Source organism: Carya illinoinensis, chromosome 5 (genome assembly GCF_018687715.1).
Source record: "Carya illinoinensis cultivar Pawnee chromosome 5, C.illinoinensisPawnee_v1, whole genome shotgun sequence".
In the NCBI taxonomy this organism is placed as follows: domain Eukaryota; kingdom Viridiplantae; phylum Streptophyta; class Magnoliopsida; order Fagales; family Juglandaceae; genus Carya; species Carya illinoinensis.
Genome location: NC_056756.1, coordinates 8018919 through 8041931, shown reverse-complemented (window position 1 = coordinate 8041931; position 23013 = coordinate 8018919). Strand labels below are relative to the sequence as shown.

General features: G+C 36.5%; 3 protein-coding genes across 5 annotated transcripts; 1 reads left to right on the top strand and 2 right to left on the bottom strand.

The window, feature by feature from the left end:
- Positions 1–28: 28 nt before the first annotated feature.
- LOC122309714 lies at positions 29–811 on the bottom strand. 2 transcript variants are annotated; one of them, XM_043123305.1, is made up of 2 exons: positions 440–811; positions 29–348 (listed from the first exon to the last, which is right to left on the bottom strand). In XM_043123305.1, the coding sequence occupies exons 1-2, from the start codon at positions 619–621 to the stop codon at positions 147–149; spliced, it is 384 nt and encodes a 127-aa protein (XP_042979239.1). In that variant the 5' UTR covers positions 622–811; the 3' UTR covers positions 29–146. The 2 variants fall into 2 exon arrangements, with proteins under 2 accessions (XP_042979239.1, XP_042979237.1); XM_043123303.1 differs by having other exon boundaries at positions 29–351; positions 440–768.
- Positions 812–1813: 1002 nt separating this feature from the next.
- LOC122309712 (probable receptor-like protein kinase At4g39110) lies at positions 1814–5055 on the bottom strand. The gene has a single exon (XM_043123298.1). It carries the CDS (start codon positions 4776–4778, stop codon positions 2160–2162), a length of 2619 nt encoding a protein of 872 aa, XP_042979232.1. The 5' UTR covers positions 4779–5055; the 3' UTR covers positions 1814–2159.
- A 10461-nt stretch (positions 5056–15516) lies between these two features.
- Positions 15517–22430, top strand: LOC122311172 (26S proteasome regulatory subunit S10B homolog B-like). Of its 2 annotated transcripts, XM_043125608.1 has the most exons (10): positions 15518–15753; positions 16678–16797; positions 18327–18463; positions 18606–18767; positions 18851–18937; positions 19083–19169; positions 19310–19447; positions 19621–19812; positions 19892–19990; positions 22034–22430. In XM_043125608.1, the coding sequence occupies exons 1-10, from the start codon at positions 15651–15653 to the stop codon at positions 22106–22108; spliced, it is 1200 nt and encodes a 399-aa protein (XP_042981542.1). In that variant the 5' UTR covers positions 15518–15650; the 3' UTR covers positions 22109–22430. The 2 variants fall into 2 exon arrangements, with proteins under 2 accessions (XP_042981543.1, XP_042981542.1); XM_043125609.1 differs by lacking the exon at positions 19083–19169 and having other exon boundaries at positions 15517–15753.
- The last annotated feature ends 583 nt before the right edge of the window (positions 22431–23013 follow it).

Genomic DNA, 23013 nt, shown 5'->3' with positions numbered 1-23013 from the left:
GCAAACTTGGGCATTGCTTCTTGCGTCATTTGCAAAGGCATAGTTCATTGCATTAAAGAGGGTTTGAAATACAACTACAGAAAATGAAATATTTTGCGTGTATTGTTGAAATTTGAACTTATATAGACAATGTGGAGAAAAAACTCTCAATTAACGCAAGGAGTGGCACATTGAGTGCTACTGGAAACTCTTCTACATGGCGAAAGATGAATGTCCTTCCTCTCCGAATATTTCTTCCTCTTCTTAGCTTCTGGATGTTCTGGTTTCTTCAAATCCTCAAGGCAACGAACATCAGCCATGCAAGTAAATGTTCTCGATTTTCCCGAGTAATACCTTGACAGTCCTCTCCTGCTGAAAAACGAAAAACATCTATTATTTTGAGCCATATGAACCAAATCAGCTTCAGTTGGAAAAGAAAACAACAACGAAGCCGGCTTACTTCTGTGGAAGATTTGTCTTAAGTGCATCCATGTCAAAGGTCCTCATGTTGACAATATCGCTCTCCATGTTGGCTTTAAAGAGAGAAGAAAAGAGAGATGAGGAAGAAGGTGTTGATTGCGAAGGCTTTATATACACAATATTCACACGAGAGAAAGTTGGTGGATGTATCGTTTGAGACATGTATTATTGGGGATAAGAGTAAGACCTCACACGTAATGGGTAGGAATTTTCATTTGGGGTACCGATAAACATGGGCTTGTTTGTTTGGAGCCTCTAAAAACTGCACCCACAGCTTTTGGTTTTTGGTTCTCAGACAGAGACGTGACCACATCCTTATCTACACTCCCTCTGGTTCGTTCAACAGACCTACCTTTTTTCTGAGGCATCTCTGCTCTATGCTCCTAATCGCCCTACATCCCAATTAATGTCTCGCAACCTTTCACATTCAATCGCGGTGGAGAATTAAAGATAATTTAGACCGTTTACTTTGGGTAAATAAAGTGCAATCACTTGCGTGCACCCACTTGGATACACATGCCGCACACAATCTAGCACATATGCTGACCATCGCGTTCCTTTATTCCAATCCCTATGGTCCCTCCTATGTTTAAATGCTCCAATTTGGGTGAGAAATTTTGCCTTCTACCAGCCTGATTTATCCTTTTGATGTGCCAGACCAAACCCATGTGTTAGTTCGGCCCAAACTTGGTTATTTTTGCTGCTGTTTCATATGGACAACCTGCACTTGTTTGATCACTGATCGTGCTGAGAATACATATTTTTTGGTCATTAAAAGTCATTATAGTCAAATAAATACTACATAGATTTTTCGGTCTAAAGAAATTTTCTACTTGTTTGCATGCAGAAGTCCAGAGGTTTGGAGTTTGGACCATCTGACTGCTTGTACACTGGAATATGACGGTATCTCCATATATAGAAATATATATATATATATATATATATATATATATTTCTAGTTGTGATTCCCAGTCATGATTTCTGTTTTCACAACTATATATGAACGCTATAGGTTGAGCAGAATGCAAGTGTTTATGAATATATATTAAGGCGGTTCGGTCATAGGCAGATGCAAATTTCCGGGGTGGGGGAAAGAGTGGAACGGTCTTTTAAGTGTGGAGGGTGTTTCTCTTTAGATACTCGTATATAATTTAAGTGTTTTTTTTCCCCTCCTTCTAAACAGGGTAAAGAAGTAATGATTATTGAAGAATTAAGTGCTTTACCCATGTTCTTGGGCACATAAATAAGACCGATTCGCACGCATATAAAATCATTATCCTTAACTTGCTGAAAAAATCACTCTTAAGTTGCATAGTCTACCCTGAGTACAAGTACAAAACATGATGCTCTAATATAATAGTAATATTGTATAGTATTACTAGTAGTGCAGGGCATACATCCTTTCATATACCAGTATAATAATCATACGATACAGACAATACAGAATATGGCCATGACCATGGGAACCTAATAATCCAGTCCAGAGAGGAGAGCTAGTGCAGATGAACTATCATTTTGATAGAGCATTGCACACCATTATATGAGAAAAGGAAGCGCACAAAGCTTGGAATTGCTAATATGTTTCACTCATGATAAAGCAGTAAAACCATCACCACCATCATTCCCAATGATATATTGTGAACTTCCAGCTGATGCTTAAACTCGTACTGATATAGACCCCCATTCCATGTGTCAGTCAATTACCTGCCATTGAGATTAGCAAACTGGGCAAACATTGCTGTTCCTGAATGCTCATCAATGGCCTGAACTTGAGCTGGAGTACTGTTATTCTGTTCTGGATTAGAGACAGGACGGCTGTCAGAGGTGGGAGTAGGTGGGGTATCCACAACAGCAGGAGAGGCAGGAACAGTGGCAGAGGATTTGGTTTCATCCTCTTCCTTTCCTTGTGAGAAAGCCTCTTGAAGCTGAAGAGCATACTCCAAATTCCACAGCACATCTCCCATTGTTGGCCGGTCGACCCCATGTTCGGCCAAGCACTTCTCAGAAGCCTCAGCAAACTTTTTCATTGATTCAGGATTTATGGAGCCAACAAGTAGAGGGTCAATGATTTTATCAAGCAAGCCCTTCCTCTTCCATTGCATTCCCCAGTCAGCCAAGTTAACTTGTTCCCGAGGGAGCGCCGGGTTAATGGCAGGCCTTGCACAGAGTGCCTCAAGCAGAACCACCCCAAACGAGTACACGTCCGACTTATCTGTCAATTGCTGCCTCCTGAAATACTCAGGGTCCAAGTACCCGAAGCTTCCCTTCACTGCAGTACTTACATGGCCTTGCCCCATGGGAGCATCCTTTGAGAGCCCGAAATCAGCAACCTTGGCAGTGAAGTTTTCATCAAGCAAAATGTTGGTGGTCTTAACGTCACGATGGATGATACCCTGTGCAGTGCCAGTGTGAAGGTAGTGAAGCCCTCGAGCCGCGCCTATGCAGATTTCCAGCCTCTGCTTCCATGACAATGGGGGCAAGTCCTTGCCATACAAATGGTCCCTGAAAGGACCATTGGACATGTACTCGTAAACTAATATCATCTCTGAGTTTTCATCGCAGTATCCAATCAGGGACACCAAATGCCTGTGCCGTAGCTTCGACAACATCTGAATCTCGGTCTGGAACTCTGTAATGCCTTGTTCAGATTGCGGGTTCCCTCGCTTGACTGCGACTTGAGTCCCATCATCGATCTCCCCGAGATACACATTTCCAAAGCCACCAACGCCAATCACTGCATTGGAATCAAAATTCTTGGTTGCCTCCTGCAACTCCGCGAATGAGAAGTAGCGGCCCAATCCCAAAGTTGAGGAGTAAAAGTTGCTCTTCTGAGATCCCAAAGAGTTCTTGCTTGTCATGAAGCTCGTGTCACCGGCATGAAGAGGAAGCAACCACGAAGAGAAGCTGTTCCTCTTCTGCCAGTCTTGAGGCCGCTTGTGCCACTTGATCACCATTGCACCAAGACCAATAAAGGCTCCAAACATCATCGCAAACCCTACTGCAGCCACGGTATGGCGGGTGCTCCCGTTAGCTACCCTGTCTCCATTGACCCCGAATTCTCCGTCAAGACTATTCACCGAATTGCTTAGTTTCAGGACCTCTAGACCGTTCAAGATGGCGTTCGAGTCACCGGAACCCAATTTAGATGGACCAATCTGGACACTTAGTCCATTAGACATCAAGGAAGCGTTAACCACAATATCCTTGTAGTAAGCCATCGCCAAACCATTCAGGGTGTGAGACAAATCCAAATCAGATATCGCCATTTTTCCATTAATGTAGACGTTGAAGTAGAGGTTATTGAGTGCTTTGCTCACAATATCACAGAAATGAAGCCTAATGAGGTATCCAAAAGCCGAGTCTGCCTCAAAATTCCATGTCACATTGAAATTAGGCTGGCTTACCTGCGCATCGGCCATTTCAACAGCAGAAGCATACACCGCTTGTGGGGCGATCTGGGGCGTTATTCCCTCGGGGTACTTGACTATGGTGGTCGCAACGGAGACGCTTTTCGCCAAGTTTGTGGACTTGAGGTACGACTCGTCGGGCAGCCAAGTCCTTCCGAGCGTATCGTTTCCGGAGGTGATGGGGGGTCCTCCCATATTAAGCCGATACGCGGTTTGGTAAGCGTATGTAGAAAGCCCCGAAAAATCTCCTACAGGCGAAAGCTCGTTGGCAACGTCGGTGATCAAGTCGTCGGGAGCCGAAACCACCTCAATGGCATTTATGAAAGCAGCGGAATTCTTCATGGGCACGAACTTGATCGAGAATAGTGGTTCGGTCACGTTAAAAAGATACTCCTTGAGGACGTATTTTGAGCTGTTATTCATGTTGAAGCTATGTAGAAGCACATACTTATCGGTATTGACAGAGAAAGTGGCCTTCATGAGGTCGAATTGGTCATTGTTAAGGGGGTAGAAATGGAGGCGAACCCAATGCCAGCCGGGCCGGGTCAAGGGGAAGGAGTACGTGGCTTCCTGGACAAAGATCCTCGCAGACAAGTAAATAGGCGAAGGAACATCGGCCTTTTCTACTGAAACCTTGATGTCATCCTTGGCTAGTAAGAATTGCTTGGATTGCTCTTCTGTTTTGAAAACTCTTCCGTCAGGAAGAGTGGCTAATTTATCGGCGCCAGAGTCAATGAGGAAGTTGTCGTGGGGAACGAAAGGAGCGAAGGCCGAAAAGGCTGTGGTGGAGGAGGAAAAGAAGGCGTAGATAAGGACCAGGAGGACAGCCATCGATGATGAAGAAGGTGATGGCAAGGAGGATAGAAAGAGATTGGCTAAGGGAAACTTTCTTGGTTTCTTTCCTATCTCCATCCCTCCTGGGCGAGGAGGTGGGTAGAATGGAGGAGAGAGACTAACGAATGGTCTCGGAAAAAATGAGCCTCTCTTGTTTGTCTATAATGGGTAAATCTTTATTGGTTTGTTGCTGTTTTCCTGGGAATAGCTGGAGAGAAGGCATTGACAGCCTGAATGGAGTTTGCATTTCCTAATAATAAGGCAATGTTTGTGGAGATAGATTTTTACTGTGGACATTTTCTGTTGGGTTTGGCTCCTTTTCTTGGCGGTTCCAACAAATTAACGGTCATAAACGCTTCTAATGATTTGAAATGGTCAAACACCATTCCTGTACGTCCCGTCCCCCCCCCCCCCCCCCCCCCCCCCCCCCCCCCCCCCCCCCCCCCCCCCCCCCCCCCCCCCCTCTCTCTCTCTCTCTCTCTCTCTCTCTCTCAGTTTGAAAGTTGCAGCCAAAGGGGTTAATTCCTCTGAGTATGGTCTTGAGGACTGATAGCTAAGAACTCAACGTGTTCTATACAGGACAAAGAAATGAGGGAATCAAATGAGATCGAGTTAGAAAGTTACGAGGATGGAAGAAAGAAACTCTTGTTGAGGATCATAAAACAACTCTGCTACCACAATCCAACCCAGCTCGGGTTCCATACAATGTTGAATCCTCCAACTTTGTCCATCCTCGAACCCACGGCTGCCTACAACATGATCGTGGTTTGCCGCTATATGATCTGCAACTTTTTCACTGTACTGTTTTCCTGCCTTGGCTCTGTATTCTTCCCTGTATTTATACTTTGACCCTAGCATTATTGAGTTAATCTAATGCTTGACTAAATTCTAATTTTAGCAGAATAAGGTAAGCTGGAAGAAACTAAGTTACAGATGGCTAAAAGCTAACTGGGATGCCTCAGTTTATACAAAATAGAATAAAGTAGGCCCTGACATTATTATCAGGGATGAACAAGGGGAAATTATGGCATGTGCTTGTGCACATATGAAATCTTGTGTCAAGGTTGTGATTGCAGAAGGTATGGCTCTGAGAAGGGTAATGGAAGTTTGTGCAGACTTGAGGTTTGCAAGGGTAGTGTTTGAAGGTGATTCACCGATTACTGTTAAGGCTGCTAGCGGTGATGAAGATCCAAGAACCGACTATGGGATATTAATTCATGATGCTAGAGTTATGTTATTGGAAAGACCAGGCAGGCAAGTTGTTTTTGTTCATTGTGAAGCTAATTGTGCTGCTCATCGGCTAGCAAAACTTGCTATAGTATTTGAAAGTGAGCAAATTCGGCTTGGGGATGGCCCAATGCAGATTATATTTACTGTTTTGATCGAACAATTTATATCATGCTGACAGAATTTTCTGTCTCTGCATTTTTACATCAGTAAAAATCATTTTCTTTTAAAAAAAATTATTAGAATGATTTCGTGTCATAATGGTGCAATTTTTTTTTCTTTTTAAAATTTTTACAATGGATGAGAGGTTGTGAACCAAGATTTTATATTTGGATAATCAAGTTATGTGTCATCAAGCTATCAAACTCTTAGCTTTAATGGTGCAAGACTACAAGTTAGTCCTCTTTTCCTATTTTGTTAAGAGAAGTGTTATGTCTACTAATAAATCTTTTATAAGCCGATTAATGGTAAGGTGGTTTACTATAGTGCATTGAATTTATTTTACACTAAAATATAATTTATACTATGTAGGATTGTTCATCTAGGTTTCGGACAAGATATTCGGATATGTCCGACTCGGAACCTGAGTTTCAAACTTGTGCCGGGTTTCGGTCCAGGTATAGATTTGATCTAGAACCCAGATGAATCTGGGTTTATTGAAACCTAGAAATCTGAATTTCAGGTTATAATTGGGTTTTTTTTTTAATTTTATTATTTATATATATATATATAAAACAAAAACCTATATAATTAAATTTGTTTGAATAAGCAATTTTTTTTAATCTAAAATCCTATATTCTATTACAAATTTTTGAAGAAAAAATGTTGCAAAGCATATTCTTTTATATATAAAACTAATTACCTTTTTAAGTAAATGCATCAATAAAAAAAAGAAATTCAATATTTATTATGTAAATCCATGCAAAACATTATGCAAAACTCAATAGTCCATAGATGTAGATTTCAGGCTCAATTAGCATAAATTACCAGCAAAACAGATTTGAAAAAATTGGCTGAATCAATGTCACAGGTCTTAGACAGTGATGATGAAGAAAATCCTTAACAACATGATAGATTATCTCTATTACAACAAACAACAGTTTTATCACTAATTAATTAGGCCTCTTCTTCTCAACAGACATCTCCTTCTCAAAATTATCCACCACATTGGATGGATTCTCAAGATCCATTTGATCTGGAACCATATTACATTACAAAACACAAATTATAATATATGAAATTACATATAAAAAATAGATTATATAGAGCCACCAATACATAATATGTCTGTTTTATGCAATCAATGCATTCCTCCTCAGCCATTATTGGTCCAATTATATCTACTGGTGCTACTCCCCTTGAATTGATGCATATAGTTTTCCAGCTTATTGAAGTCAAGAGGGTTCTTCTCTCTGCATTAATGGCAGAAACATTGCCACTAATACATTAAGTATTAAAAGCCTAATTGGAATCTAAAGAAAAGGGCTATATAAGGGCGTTGACTAGCTGATGAGTCATTCAGTACAGTTCTTAGCTTTACTTTACCTCGATCCCATGGAGTGTCATCAAGCCTGCAATTCAACCAAAGGACATAGATCAAATATCTATACATGCAAAGGTCTGGAGAAAACACCCAAAATCTTACTACGACCAAGTCTATCCAATAGCTTCTTGGACCCCTCAATATCCGTCTCAATAAAACATATCCAAATCAACAAAGTAATAAAAGAAAAAATACCTTAAAAAATTGCTTCAAATTTGAACTTGAACCTTGACAAACACTCTTGTAGATGAGCCACTATAGAGAACAGAGCCACCACAGTAACCCTATTTCTATTTGGGTTTGTCTTTTGATCATAAAGTAACATGGTTTACAACAGACCCAAAATAACGTAATGAACATTATACAAGAGTAATAACATGTTTAATCTTTTTTTATTAATAATGTTTAATCTACATGTTATCAAAATGAACCCATCAACTAGACATAAAAAAAAAGTTATAATCTTCAATAAGGTTGCTGTTAATCATTGCTGGTGTAGATGATAATCTACAAAAAGGCAAAGAAAAATACTTAAAAAGTTGATATAAATCGGAAACATGAGTTCTAATCCAACTAGTCAAACCAGACATGTCCCACATTTCCCTATTCCATTGCTAAGGAAGCAATGGAGTAGCAAGCAATGGAGAGAGGCCAGAATCATCACTATTATTTTTCAAACTTATATGAGCAAATCCAAGTATGAGAGAATATTTGAATAAAAAGAAAGGTAAAAAAATATACCCTCATTTCGATCTAAATAAAAGCAAGAGTAAGAGCAAAAGCAAGAGCACGTACTGCAAAGATAACAGAGTAAGAACATCACCACTGCAATAGCTAAAATAACACAAAAACCAGAAACTCATATAACATTAATATGATTAGTACTCCCATAATCCCATTCCAAATTAAATTGAATATGACCTGGTTCAACGCATCTGTTGGAAAAAAGATCAAGTTTAAATAATTGGGATTCTCTACGTTCTCAATGGTGAGCTTCTTGGAAGCTGAAGCGGTCAATTCAAAGGACAACCCAAATCAAATGTGTTACAATATAATCTTCTCTCATGGTACTAGCAATGTCCAAGAGGCAAACATAATTAACCACTTACAATATCTATTTCTATCATTAAAATAATAATTTATCAACACTGTATAATAGAATAAAGATGTCAAATCCAAAACTTTTGAAAAGAAAAATGCTACCAACCTAAACCCTCAAATACTTTTTTTTTAAAAGAAAAAAAACACACACAAGCCATGTTTAAAAAAAGTAAAATTATATACATCATACTACCATTCTACTTTCATCCCATTAAATATGATGTGACACATTTATCAGTACTGAATGATTATTTATTGCATGTTTCTTTTTATCCAATTGTGATAAATGAGCCACATCTTATTTAATATGATAAAAATAAGATGCGAGTAGGGTATATAGCATTACTCTTGACAATATCTTACCATAAAGCACCACTTACTCCTCGATAATACAAGATATTTCAAACAAACAAAGAACAAACAAAATCAACATGTAGAGAATAAATATTTAAAAAAATAGAGAATAAAAGAATCAGAGAGAAGAAAACTTACCCATCAATGAAGACGACAAATCTAACCCACAAACAAAAAGAAGTAGTCCCCATATCCACAATACTAAAATACTCCTCAAATATTTTACCGCAATACACTAATTAAAACAAATCCAAAATCAACAAATAGAGAAAAAAATAAATAAAAAATAAAACATATCCAAGGATGAAGTCGACGGCATGAGGATGAAGATGAATATACATCAACTTTTCTAACACCCTCTTGCAGAGCTGGAAAAAGAAAAAGTATACACAAACTTAGCTGAAAGGTCGATGACGAGACATCGTGGTCACAAAAGAGAGACAACGGTGACTAGGGTTTCGGCTTTCTCTGTGTGTGTGTGTGTGTGTGTGAGAGAGAGAGAGAGAGAGAGAGAGAGAGAGAGAGAGAGAGAGAGATGGTTCATGGATGTGAGAGAGATGAAGCGGCTAGGCAATCGTTTTAGGGTTACGTCTTGGCCTTGTTCAATTTATACCAACCTGAGGCGGTACCGGGTGTTAATATGGAACTTGAGTTTCATACCTCAAAGAAATCAAAAACATCAAGGCTTGTAATATCTTCTCCATCTATAGAATCTAAAGAATATGATGGTTCAGCAAAATTTGTTTCAAATTTCTTTATTTTTTCTTCTATAGAAGATTGGTATAAGTCAACCAAGTGCTTATCTGTACGACAGATACGAGCCCAATGTCTAGTCATACCACATCTATGGCATCCATCTTCATATTTCTTTAAAAATTTATTTTGAGGACGTTTGCCCTTCTCTGAGTTGAACCACTTCTGGTGGTACGGTGTATATCTATTATTATTCCTTTTAGTGTGGTCACTTCTAGGACCTCCACTTCCATAGTTTTTCCTACCACGTCCACGCCCTCGTTTTCTTTGAAAAGATGCACAATTCGCTTCTGAGAATGATGTAAATCTAGTACCATTCACTTCAGGGAATGATATAGAACCAGTAAGATGTGACTGGTGATTTCTTAACAAAAACTCATTATTTTGCTCAGCTAATAGAAGACAAGATATAAGTTTAGAATATTTTTTGAACTTTCACTCTCGATACTGCTGCTGCAGGAGCACATTCGAGGCATGAAAAGTAGTATATGTCTTCTCTAATAAGTCATCATCAGTGACTTTTTCACCACATAATTTCAATAGCGAGCTAATTTTAAAGAGTGCAGAGTTATACTCACTAACACTCTTGAAGTCTTGCAACCTCAGGTGCATCCAATCATGACGAGCTTTTGGGAGGATTACAGTTTTCTGGTGTTCATATCTCTCCCTTAAATCATTCCACAAAATAAGTGGATCTTTCACCGTTAAATACTCAGTTTTTAATTCTTCATGAAGATGGTGCCGAAGGAAAATCATTGCCTTAGCACAGTCCTGCAGGGACCTTTGATTTCCTTCTTTAATTGTATCTCTCAGGTTCATTGCATTCAGATGGATCTCAGCATCAATGATCCAAGATAAATAATTTTTTCCAGAAATGTCAAGAGCAACGAATTCCAATTTTGTAAGATTTGACATTTTTTACATATATAAATCAGGAATATAAAAATATATTGAAAAACTTACTTGAAGTAGAGGACTACTAGCTTTAAAATCGTCAGAACTTTCGTGCTGATAACGTGTTATGAAATCATAGAAAAGAGAGAGCCATAACGTATTATAAAACTTTTAAAAGGAGAGAGAAAGAGATAGAGCTCAGAAAGGTTATGAAACTTATGAATTTCTTAAAAAATTCAACGATATATATAGGCCTACAAAGGGGACTATGCCAACTCACTATACTAGTACTATGCTAGCACTATGCACTATGCATATGTCGGCCAACTCACTATGCTAGTACTATACTAGCACTATGCACTATGCATATGTCGACCAACTCACTATGCTAGTACTATGCTAGCACTATGCACTATGCATTTGATGACTAGATAAATGTGGTCATACAATTCAAGATAGTTTATAACAGTTTAATCTTTTTTATTAATAATGTTTAATCTACATGTTATCATAATGGACCCATCAACTAGACATAAAAAAAGTTATCATCTTCAATAGGTTTGCTGTTAATGATTGCTATTGCAGATGTTAATCTACAAAAAGGCAAAGAAAAATACTTAAAGTTGATATAAATCTGAAACATGAATTCTAATCCAACTAGTCAAACCAAACATGTCCCACATTTCCCTATTCCATTGCTAAGGAAGCAATGGAGTAGCAAGCAATGGAGAGAGGCCAGAATGATCTCTATTAATTTTCAAACTTATATGAGCAAATCCAAGTATGAGAGAATATTTGAATAAAAAGAAAGGTAAAAAAATATACCCTCCTTTCGATCTAAATAAAAGCAAGAGTAAGAGCAAAAGCAAGAGCACGTACTGCAAAGATAACAAAGAGTAAGAACATAACCACTGCAATAGCTAAAATAACACAAAAACCAGAAACTCATATAACATTAATATGATTAGTACTCCCATAATCCCATTCCAAATTAAATTGAATATGACCTGGTTCAACGCATCTGTTGGAAAAAAGATCAAGTTTAAATAATTGGGATTCTCTACGTTCTCAATATTGAGCTTCTTGGAAGCTGAAGCGGTCAATTCAAAGGACAACCCAAATCAAATGTGTTACAATATAATCTTCTCTCATGGTACTAGCAATCTCCAAGAGGCAAACATAATTAACCACTTACAATATCTATTTCTATCTTTAAAATAATAATTTATCAACACTGTATAATAGAATAAAGATGCCAAATCCAAAACTTTTGAAAAGAAAAATGCTACCAACCTAAACCCTCAAATACTTTTTTTTTAAAAGAAAAAAAACAAACACAAACCATGTTTGAAAAAAGGAAAATTATATACATCATACTATCATTTCAGTTTCATCACATTAAATATGATGTGGCACATTTATCAGTACTGAATGATCATTTATTGCATGTTTCTTTTTATCCAATTGTGATAAATGAGCCGTATCTTACTTAATATGATAAAAATAAGATGGAGTAAGGTATATAGCATTACTCTTGACAATATCTTACCATAAAGCACCACTTACTCCTCGATAATACAAGATATTTCAAACAAACAAAGAACAAACAAAATCAACATGTAGAGAATAAATATTTAAAAAAATAGAGAATAAAAGAAACAGAGAGAAGAAAACTTACCCATGAATGAAGACGACAAATCTAACCCATAAACAAAAAGAAGTAGTCCCCAGATCCACAAGACTAAAATACTCCTCAAATATTTTACCGCAATACACTAATTAAAACAAATTCAAAATCAACAAATAGAGAAAAAAATAAATAGAAAATAAAACATATCCAAGGATGAAGTCGACGGCATGAGGATGAAGATGATATACATCAACTTTTCTAACACCCTCTTGCAGAGCTGGAAAAAGAAAAAGTATACACAAACTTAGCTGAAAGGTCGATGACGAGACATTGTGGTCACAAAAGAGAGACAACGGTGACTAGGGTTTCGATTGTCTCTGTGTGTGTGTGTGAGAGAGAGAGAGAGAGAGAGAGAGAGAGAGAGAGAGAGAGAGAGAGAGAGAGAGAGAGAGATGGTTCATGGATGTGAGAGAGATGAAGCGGCTAGGCAATCGTTTTAGGGTTACGTCTTGGCCTTGTTCAATTTATACCAACCTGGGGCCGTACCGGGTGTTAATACGGAACTTGAGTTTCATACCTGGGTCCAGACCGGATAAAACTGGTTATTAGAATGCTGGAACCGGCCCATATTTGACCCAAGATGAAAACCGCGACAGGAACCCGGTTATCTAGGTTTCGGGCTAGGTCGTGTAAAAGTCGGCTCGGATGAACAGACCTAAATTAATATGACTTAGAGCATTGTTGATGGATTATGTATATGTAAATGACACTTTTGATGAATGTAAGATGACTTAGGATTTTGATTATTCTATTCATATAAATTTTTACATCAGAAAAACTTTTTTCATTATTTAACAATAAAATAATATGAGATGAATTTGACTTTAATTATTCACATCAAATTTACACATTGAATTATCCATTTATTCATTATATAGTGATGAGTAATTAATAATTACAAGAATATTTAATTTTTTTAATTATTAATTTATTTTATTTTATTATATTTTACTATTCCACCTATTATATATTAATTAATAATCATATTCTAATTAAATTATTTAGATGTTTGTGCATGTAGATGAAGAGAAGGGAGAGAGTGTTATTAAAAAAATAAAATATATATTTGCTCATTCAATAGTAACCATCAAATTTAGATTTTGGTTTACAAATATTATAAGTCAAAATCAAATTATTTGAGTTTGTATAATCCATAGTGAGCCCATTTTCATCCTTAATAGCTAAAAAATATAATTTTTTTACATATAGATAATCCGGTGAGAGTGTTCTTATTACGTAATGTCTTTCTAGATTCATTTATAAATAAAATATATCTATATTTTTTTAATAGTTTTGTTTAAAGTTTTTTGGGCTTGCAATTTTTTATCATCACCTCCCTAGTTTTAAGAAACTCGAATCAGTTCCATTTGATTAAAATAAAAAATAAATAAATAAAGAATAAATAAATCACTCTAATATACACGTAAAGATGTGTTTAGTTTTTAGTCGTTCTTTGAAATCAGTTTATGAGTTTTCATCAATTCTCCACGTAAGTACTCTTGGTAAAATGATGAAAAACAATTATCAACCCTCGTTAAAAAAAAAAAAAAAAAAAAAATTATCAAATATCATATGTGAGATCAAAATATAACCAAATTATCTCCACGTAACCAACAGTATTTTCACTTCACATTTATAATATTTTATTTTTATTTATCTATTTATTTAGACTGTAGAAATATTATTCTTCACATCAAAAGGAACTGGTGGAGGGAGGGGATAAGACAGAAGAATTTCTTTATTTTGTTATTGGTAAGACACTAGCAGCTATGATTATGCAATAACCCAAATTTTTTTTTTTATTAAAATATATAATATTATATTATTATTTTAATTTTATGATAAATAGTCCAACATTGATTAATATCTTTAATAGTTTTGACTTTAATCAAAATTTAATCTTTTAATCAAATTTTAAACTTGACAATAATTATAGTCGTTAAACCATTGCGAATGCTTTAATACACGGAACTGCATCTAATTTTTTTTTTGAGTAATTTTAAATTTAAAGTGTACGAAATTATAAAAAAGTAAGTATTATTAAAAATTTAGTTTTTTTAAATATTTTTTTTATGATAGAAGTCTTTTTTTTTTTTAATAAAACCAATACACAAAAATTATATATTTAAAATTTATAAAAATCTTTATTCTATAATTAATAATGCTAGAAAATTATAGATCTAGATTAGGAGTGCAATTTTAGATCCAGATTAGGGGTGCAATTTTAGACCGACAAACCGGTGAATATAATCGGTCCGAATCTGGAATTGATTCTTATGTTGTGTAAGTCGGCTGGAATATATCCCATTTCGATTTTTCACTTTTCAGGATCAGATCGGACCGGTTATGAAAAAATTAATATATAAAAATGAATTTTATATAATTTTAAAATCATATAAAATATTTTATGTATATACAATTTTTATATATAATTATATATGAAATTTTGATATATAATATTTATAATTATATATCATATATGAAATAATTTTATATTATAATTTATAACATAAGATCTTAACCTTAAATATGAATATTTGTAATTTGTATATTAATTACATTTTATGGTATAATAAATTTTCAACATATTCTTTTAAGTCATTGATAAATACATAATAGGAGTAGTGATATGCTAATCCACTTTAAGTCTATATATTATAGTTTTAGTAGTTATATTAATGCTATACTATAGTAAGTGATATCACTATAATAATATAATATATAGTGAGGATGATGTTAGTATAGTTAACTATCATAATATGTTAGTATTAAGTATTAGTAATTTAATAGCATTAGTAGTTATATTAATACTATAGTAATATAATCAGTAATCATATAAGTGATATTCCATAATGGTAATTTATATGTTAGTATTAAGTATTAATAACTTATTAGTATTACTAATATTTATATATGTTAATATAATATATATAAAGTATATTATATTAATATAAATATCATAAATATATTGTATTTTTTGTTTACAAATTTATCTTTTATTAAAATTAAAAAATCAGACTAAATTTGATCGGAATCGATAAAACCAGACGTACCGATTTAAAAGAATAATTAATATGTAATCAAATTTTAAAATTATAAAGTCATCAGACTCATTACGTACCAATTCAATCTTAAATTTGATCTAAAACCGAATCGGATGATATCGGTTACACCCTAATCCAGATATTTGTTTGGAGGGTAAAACGGTACAAAGAACATAATTATCCAGTTTTTTTTTTTTTTTCCTCATTTAACTTGCGAAGTTTTCCCACAGACTCTCCTTTTCTTTATCGGCAAGGCGAAACCCAATTCCTTCCAGTTTCATTCCTTCTGAGCTCCAACGAAAACTGTGAATCGCTGACATTCAGATTGCCAGTGAACAGTCAAGATGTCTAGCGAGTCAGAGGAAACCGTGCGACGTCGTACAGCGCTCGCCGATCACCGTAAAAAACTCCTCTCCCATAAGGAGCTCGAATCCAGAGTCCGCTTAGGTCCGCTTCACCAATCCCTTGCATCAAAACCATAAAAAGATTTTTTTATTGCTTTTGTCTGTTTTCTTTTGAAAGAAAACTTTCCCAAATTCCGATCCATTTCTAGGGTTTCATTATGTTTCATTTCCGGTTGATTTGTTATTTTAGTTTTTTAGTTCGATTTACTTTATTTGTTTGTTTGTTGCGCGAGTGTTTTATATTTTTTGCATAAGATATTACTTTTAAGTTATGAAATTCGCTTTGGCCTTAGTATGTCATGGAGGAGCCAAAAAAATGTCAAGTTTTGCTTGGAGCCACGCTAGACATTTTGAATGGCTTTGCCAATTAGGCTGTGTGTTGCTTTAACTTAGTATTTGAGATAGGGATAACTTTTTTCCCCCTTTTTTGAACTGTGGTGATTGAACTGGAATCAATTTAGTGGAGTTCTACAAGGGACACAGTTTTGAATGGGGAGCTTCGATGCGAGTATTGTTAGCGCATACTTTATGTATTGTATATTTGCTAGTTTTATAGGCTATTAAGTGTGAAATTATTTGCTCGTCTATGCAAGGATGGTGGTTTGTTTAACATTGATTGCCACCTTGGTAAGTGCATGCTGGGGTTAATTTAGTCAAAAGATCTGAACTTGTTGGAACGAAACTGATATGAGGTGTTGGGCACAGCCTTAACCCAAAAGTTTACAGCAAATTTGATATGCTTTGATGAATAGAAATTGCACTGCCTATAAAAATAAAAATGAATTCTTGGAGTGTCACACACTTTTGAAGTCTTCTATAATTTTTTTTCCTGGTATTCGAGACAGATCTGTACCAGATTTGATCGTCTTGTATCTATGGCTTACATTTTCTGAAGCATTGGCGTTGTCCTGTAATTTTGTTCTTACGCTTGGTGTAAGTAACAATTTTGAGATTTGGCTTTATGCAGTGAGAGAGAACTTGAGGGCTGCAAAAAAGGAATTCGGTAAAACTGAAGACGATCTCAAGTCCCTTCAAAGTGTTGGCCAGATCATAGGCGAAGTTCTCAGGCCTCTTGACAATGAACGCTGTAATAGAAACTTTATTTCTCATTTTCAATAGTTGATCTGAAGTTTTATGCTTTAGCATTTCTTTTTTGTGATAATTTAATAAGAGAATTTTATTCCAAGTAAATATGTATAGCTCAAGTACACAGGATGTATACAAATTAGTACACCTAAATACAAGCTAAAACAGAACACAATTAAAGAAAAAAAAAATACAATTATTCCCATTCCCTATGAGATTCTTCCCCCAAAAACTTAAAAGTACTAAAGAAAAACTCCCTAAGTTCCCCCATAGAACGTTCACTATCTTCAAAGCACCTCCCGTTCCTCTTCAATGGTAAGGACCAAATCAAGCACAAGGGGATCATCCTCCACACTGCTGCACTGCTTCTTCTCCTCCCAAGACCTTGCTAGCAAGCAAAGAAGTCCACCATATGCATAGGCATCCCCCAAGCAATGCCCACCCTAGCAAAAATCTCATTCCACAAACATCGTCGCCACCTCACAATGAAAAAAAGGATGGTTAACAGATTTACCATCCTTCTTACACATATAACACCTCTCTTCCTCAAATTATCTGTGGTTAATACTTTCCCTACAGACACCAGCCAACAGAAAAATGCCAACCCTACTAGGCACCTTAGCTCTCCAAATAGATTTCTAGGGATGGTCTTTAACGCCATGACTGGTTAACACCTTGTAAAGAGAACTCACTTAAAATCTGGAATTTACTGCATGCACCCACATCGACTATCCTCCTTGTTCTGATCAAACTTCATATCATATAATCTTCTAAAGAAATCAGATATTTCACTTACTTTCCAATCCTGCACATCTTTGGTGAATTCCACAATCCAATGGAACATATTTTTAGAAAATGATTAGAATCAGCCGCTGCAGCCCCTTTCTCTGTAGCAACCCTACAAAGATTAGGATGAACATACTTAAGAGCTGAATCCCCACACCAAGTATCATGCCAAAAATAAATCTCTGTCCCATCCCCCACTTTGAATTTAATGTTTTTGACAAAATCCCCCCATCCCAACCGAATGGACTTCCACAAACCCACCCCATATACCTGTCTTACTTCATTTGTACGTGAACTCCCCCACATCCTCCCATATTTAATGTCCACAATATGTCTCCATCATGCATTCCTCTCATTAATATACCTCCAAAGCCATTTCCCAAGTAGAGCTTTGTTGGAAAGCTTTAAATTCTGTACTCCCAATCCTCCACTAGAAACCAGAAGAAAACCTTATTCCAACTCACCAAGTGAAACTTTCTTTCCTCCCCATTACCATCCCACAAGAAATTCCGGAAAGTCCTTTCTATTCTTTCATCTCCTTATTCCACCCGACGCCATTTCCCAAGAGAAATTCCAGAAAATCCTCTCCATTCTTCAGCCTTTTTGTTGTCACTATTGATGTTATTAATAAGCTGCTTGTGCAGTTATTGCGAGTTTGTGTACTCTGTTTCATGCATTTCCTTGTTCTGCTGGTTGGTTTTTGACCTTTGTGGAACTAATGAAATATCATCTCTGCTGTTTCAGTGATAGTAAAAGCAAGCAGTGGACCAAGGTATGTTGTTGGCTGTCGTAGCAAGGTCGACAAGGAAAAACTAACTTCAGGAACTCGAGTGGTGCTTGATATGACTACTTTGACAATCATGCGAGCACTTCCTCGTGAAGTAAGTATCCAGATTGTGTTCAATTGGATATTTTAGTAGATGGCTGTGCTGATCATTATTTAATTGATCAGATTAAGGTCATCGAATCTTCAAATTGTTGAGATGTTTGTCTTTTCTATTATGATATAATGTTGTTCTACAGGTTGATCCCGTTGTATATAATATGCTTCATGAAGACCCAGGCAATGTTAGCTACTCAGCAGTGGGAGGGCTGTCAGATCAGATTCGAGAACTTAGGGAATCCATAGAACTGCCTCTAATGAATCCTGAGCTCTTTATTAGGGTGGGAATCAAACCTCCCAAGGTAATTGCATTTAAACCAATCTTGTGTTAATTAGCGGTCTTGGTAAGAAAGAATCAATGGGGAAGTAATATCAAATGTTTCAGGGTGTTCTTCTCTACGGACCTCCTGGTACGGGAAAGACATTATTAGCCAGAGCAATTGCAAGCAACATTGATGCCAATTTCTTGAAGGTTTGTGTTTGCTTCTGATGCATATCCTAGTCTGGATTTATTGATATCGTGTTCCCATTTAATGTTACTTACCAAAATACAAAAAGAATTGTTTAATTTGTTCGTTACATTGAATCTTGATGTTAACCTTTTGTTGCGGATATAGATAGTATCAAGTGCAATAATTGATAAATACATAGGTGAGAGTGCAAGATTGATACGGGAAATGTTTGGTTATGCACGTGATCACCAAGTAAGTGTTCATATTGCATGAAACAGTTGCCATTTTTTTTAAGAAAAAATGAACATCAAATGTAATATTTTTTGCAAATGATCTAGTTTTCTTTAAATGTCAAATAGAGTTACTTCTTACTGTTGATTTCTGTGGTAAAGCCATGCATCATATTTATGGATGAGATAGATGCCATTGGTGGACGTCGTTTCAGCGAGGGAACAAGTGCTGATCGTGAAATTCAGAGGACACTCATGGAGTTGCTTAATCAGCTAGATGGTTTCGACCAGCTTGGGAAGGTGATTGCAGAACACCTTTTGTTTCAGTTGAACTCTCTGCAATTGTCGATTTTCTTGTGTATAACCGATATACACTTGTTGACACAACTTTACATTGCTACAATCTACAAGTTTTTGAATGCATTGCTATGTTTGTTATGGAAAGGTGACTGTGTGTGGTCTGGATTGCCTAGGTTAAAATGATCATGGCCACAAACAGACCAGATGTGCTGGACCCTGCACTTCTTCGTCCCGGACGACTGGACCGGAAAATTGAAATTCCTTTACCTAACGAACAGTCCAGAATGGAAATCCTCAAAATCCATGCTGCTGGAATTGCCAAACATGGTGACATTGACTATGAAGCAGTTGTAAAGCTTGCTGAGGTAAGCTTGTGATATTGTCCGGTACAGTTTTTTTCAGATCCTTTGCCCCCTAATGTTTGATTTCCTGCTTTTGCTTCAGGGGTTCAATGGTGCTGATCTTCGTAATGTTTGCACTGAGGCTGGGATGTCTGCTATCCGGGCAGAACGCGATTATGTCATCCATGAAGATTTCATGAAGGTAAGGTGTTGCTTTTATAAAATCATATTAGCTAAGTTATTTTCTTAACAAAGAATCCTTCAGTGATTTTCATATTTTATTTTTTGATGCATTTTTTTTAAGAAAGAGGACAATGCCCCGAGTTTATTGATATACCCTCACTTATGGCGAAGGAATACCATGATAATAAGCCAACACAAGCCTGCAAAAACTGCCCAAATTAAAGAAAACTAGAGAAAATTAAAAAAAAAAAAAAGTGTATGTGGACTGTTTATATTCAACCTCATCATTTACGCCGTAGCACAGACAATCCAGCTCTCTCTATTCTAAGAGTTCCTATGTCTCTTGTGCCTGATGAGATCTCTCTTGTAGGCCCTTTTGCACCCTGTTTAGCCAATATATCTGCAACTTGGTTTACTTCTCTGAAAATGTGTTTAGGCATAATATTCTCTCACAATACTCTCTTACATCCCGGTTAAGGCTATATCCATTCCCCCAATTTACAAGAATCTGTGCATGTCTCAACCTCAACTCCACCTAGGATTCACCTAATGCAAACTTTAAGACCATCTAGTAGAGCACGTGCCTCAGCCATTGTGTTCGTTCCCCATCCATAGCAGGCAGAAAAAGCTACGATCAAATCCCCTTGATCCCCTCTTGAACTTCAGATTACTCCTCCCCACCACAAACACCTAGGTTGCCCAAACTACACCCATTAACATTCAGCTTGACAAAACCAGAGGCTGGAGGGGTCCATTGCAAAACCAAAACTTTTGGTATTTTGATACCTAAGAAGTTAATGTCGACTTGATGCATAATGGCAAGATCAAAATTACAAACTTTCTTGCAAGGAGATAATTTCCTGATCTGTTCAGAAAGCAGAAGTTTAATCTTAAAACATATTGTGGTTGTCGACTCTTTTTTATCTTCCATGCAAGCTGTAGACCTACGAAGCCAAAGACACCAGCTGATAATAGATGGTAGCAAACCCAAAATAATACCTAGTTGGGAGACAACATCAGCCTTCCAAAACCAGGTTTCTGTCATCTGTTGCCAGCTCCTTCCTTCTATTTTGATGCCCAGTAAACTTGCAAAATAGTCCCATATCTCAGAAGCAAACGAACTTAAAACAAAACACTTGATCTAATGAGTCTATATCTGTTTTTTCACAACAGTAACACTTGGAGGATAATGAAATATTCGACTTTTGAATTTTAATGTCAAAAGGCAGACTACCCCCTCTTCCACAAAAATAGAAATTTTTGATAGTGGTTTTGTGCCAAACCCACTTTGCCCAAGTGACTCTCTCCATATGTTCGGGTGTAAGACGATGCAGATCTAGTTGTGAAAATTCCTGTGCTAGAAGCTTTCCATATTGGACAGTCGGACAGTCAGTCATTCCCTTCTCTGATCCATAATTTCTTTGTCACTATTTGGTTTATTAAACTCTCCCCTAGTAGTTCTTCCATCTTATGTCTATTCCACCCATCAGTCCCCCCTTCCTCTTTAACCAGTAACTGAGGTTGAGAAAACTGCTCCACATTATCTGCCAGCAAATCCAGTTGAGACCAATTATCAAAACCAGAAGGAAAGATGTCTTACTTCACTAGCCAACCAGTGCCACGGATTACATCTGGAAGAACTAATCTGACCTCATTCCAGAAACTAGAGTATTATAAAATTAAAAAATTGTTTTGAATATAACTTTTATTTTAAAATTTGAAAAAATTAGTATTATTTTTTGTATTTTATTTGGAAGTTTGGTGAAGTTATATTTTATTTGGCTTCCGTGCTGGCAAATACAGTCAAACTGAAGTGCTGCTTTCTCTCCGTTTGTTTTGTTTTGGGTGGGACATCTGGGCATTTGCACGGTGCACTTGTGTGATCCCTATGGATTGGTGTTAATCAAAACATGTCTCAATCTTGTCTGCTTCTTTCCACACTGTTTTGAATAATTGGTCCCGAAGGTTCAAGCTTTGGAAAGATGTTTTTCTGTACCTATATATATATATATGAAAACAGAGATGTTTTTTTTTTTTAGCTTATACGGTATTGTTGTTTCAGGCTGTCCGGAAGCTGAACGAAGCAAAGAAACTCGAATCAAGCGCTCACTACAGTGCTGATTTTGGGAAGGACTGATGATATTCAGCTTCTCGGCCCCCCCTTTTTATGGCAATCGTGTGCTTTGTTTGGTTGAAATTTTACATCTTTCTTCGAAATTCGCTTGGGCAAAGCACGCCAAGGGATTGAGAAATGTTTGCTTTCCTTACGAGGATTGGAATCTGCTTTTCCCTTCAATTATTTTAGGACTATTATCTATGGTTCCGGACATTCCCTTGATGATACATCAACTCCACTCTTCCTTTTATTTTTCTTGGTATTGCATGATTGTTTCCCATCTAACGGGAAGCATCTGAATTATAATTTTTCTCAGATCAAAAAATAGTTTTAAACGATGATAGAGTACGTGCTTCAATGGTGTAAAGATTCGAGGGTGGATGTTCCTTGGGTGTTTGGCACTAGTAGGTAGGGCATTGATGCACCTAATCTCTACTGATTTGGATGTTTATTCGACTAAACGTCGGCTTGATTGACACGCCATTTCTCAGACAGTGACAGCCCAAAATCAAAACTGGAGTTGCCACCTCTGAAAACGGACAAAAAAGTCTTCGCCACTCGTACGTCTTTGAGCTCCAACCCAGTCCCGAGGCCCATGTGTCTCCATGAACAGAGCTTGTTGACAAGACAGACACCCAGACTGGTGTTGGAAAATGGGAATAGAAAGGCTTTTTATCCGACAAACCAGCCATCCTTTTTGACTCCAATCTTTTTAAGTTCAAATACATCATCACCCACATTGTTTAAGCACTTCATCATTCCATTTACGGACTCAGCTCAGTCTGTCTTCCCACCCTCCCAACTCTCAACACCTAACCAAAGAAATTGCCCTCTTTAACTACACAAGTTAAAAAAATTAAGATGATTAGCGTCATAAGTTATCAGCAATTTGTGCATTAAATTAGCAATAGACAAGAAATTGCTTG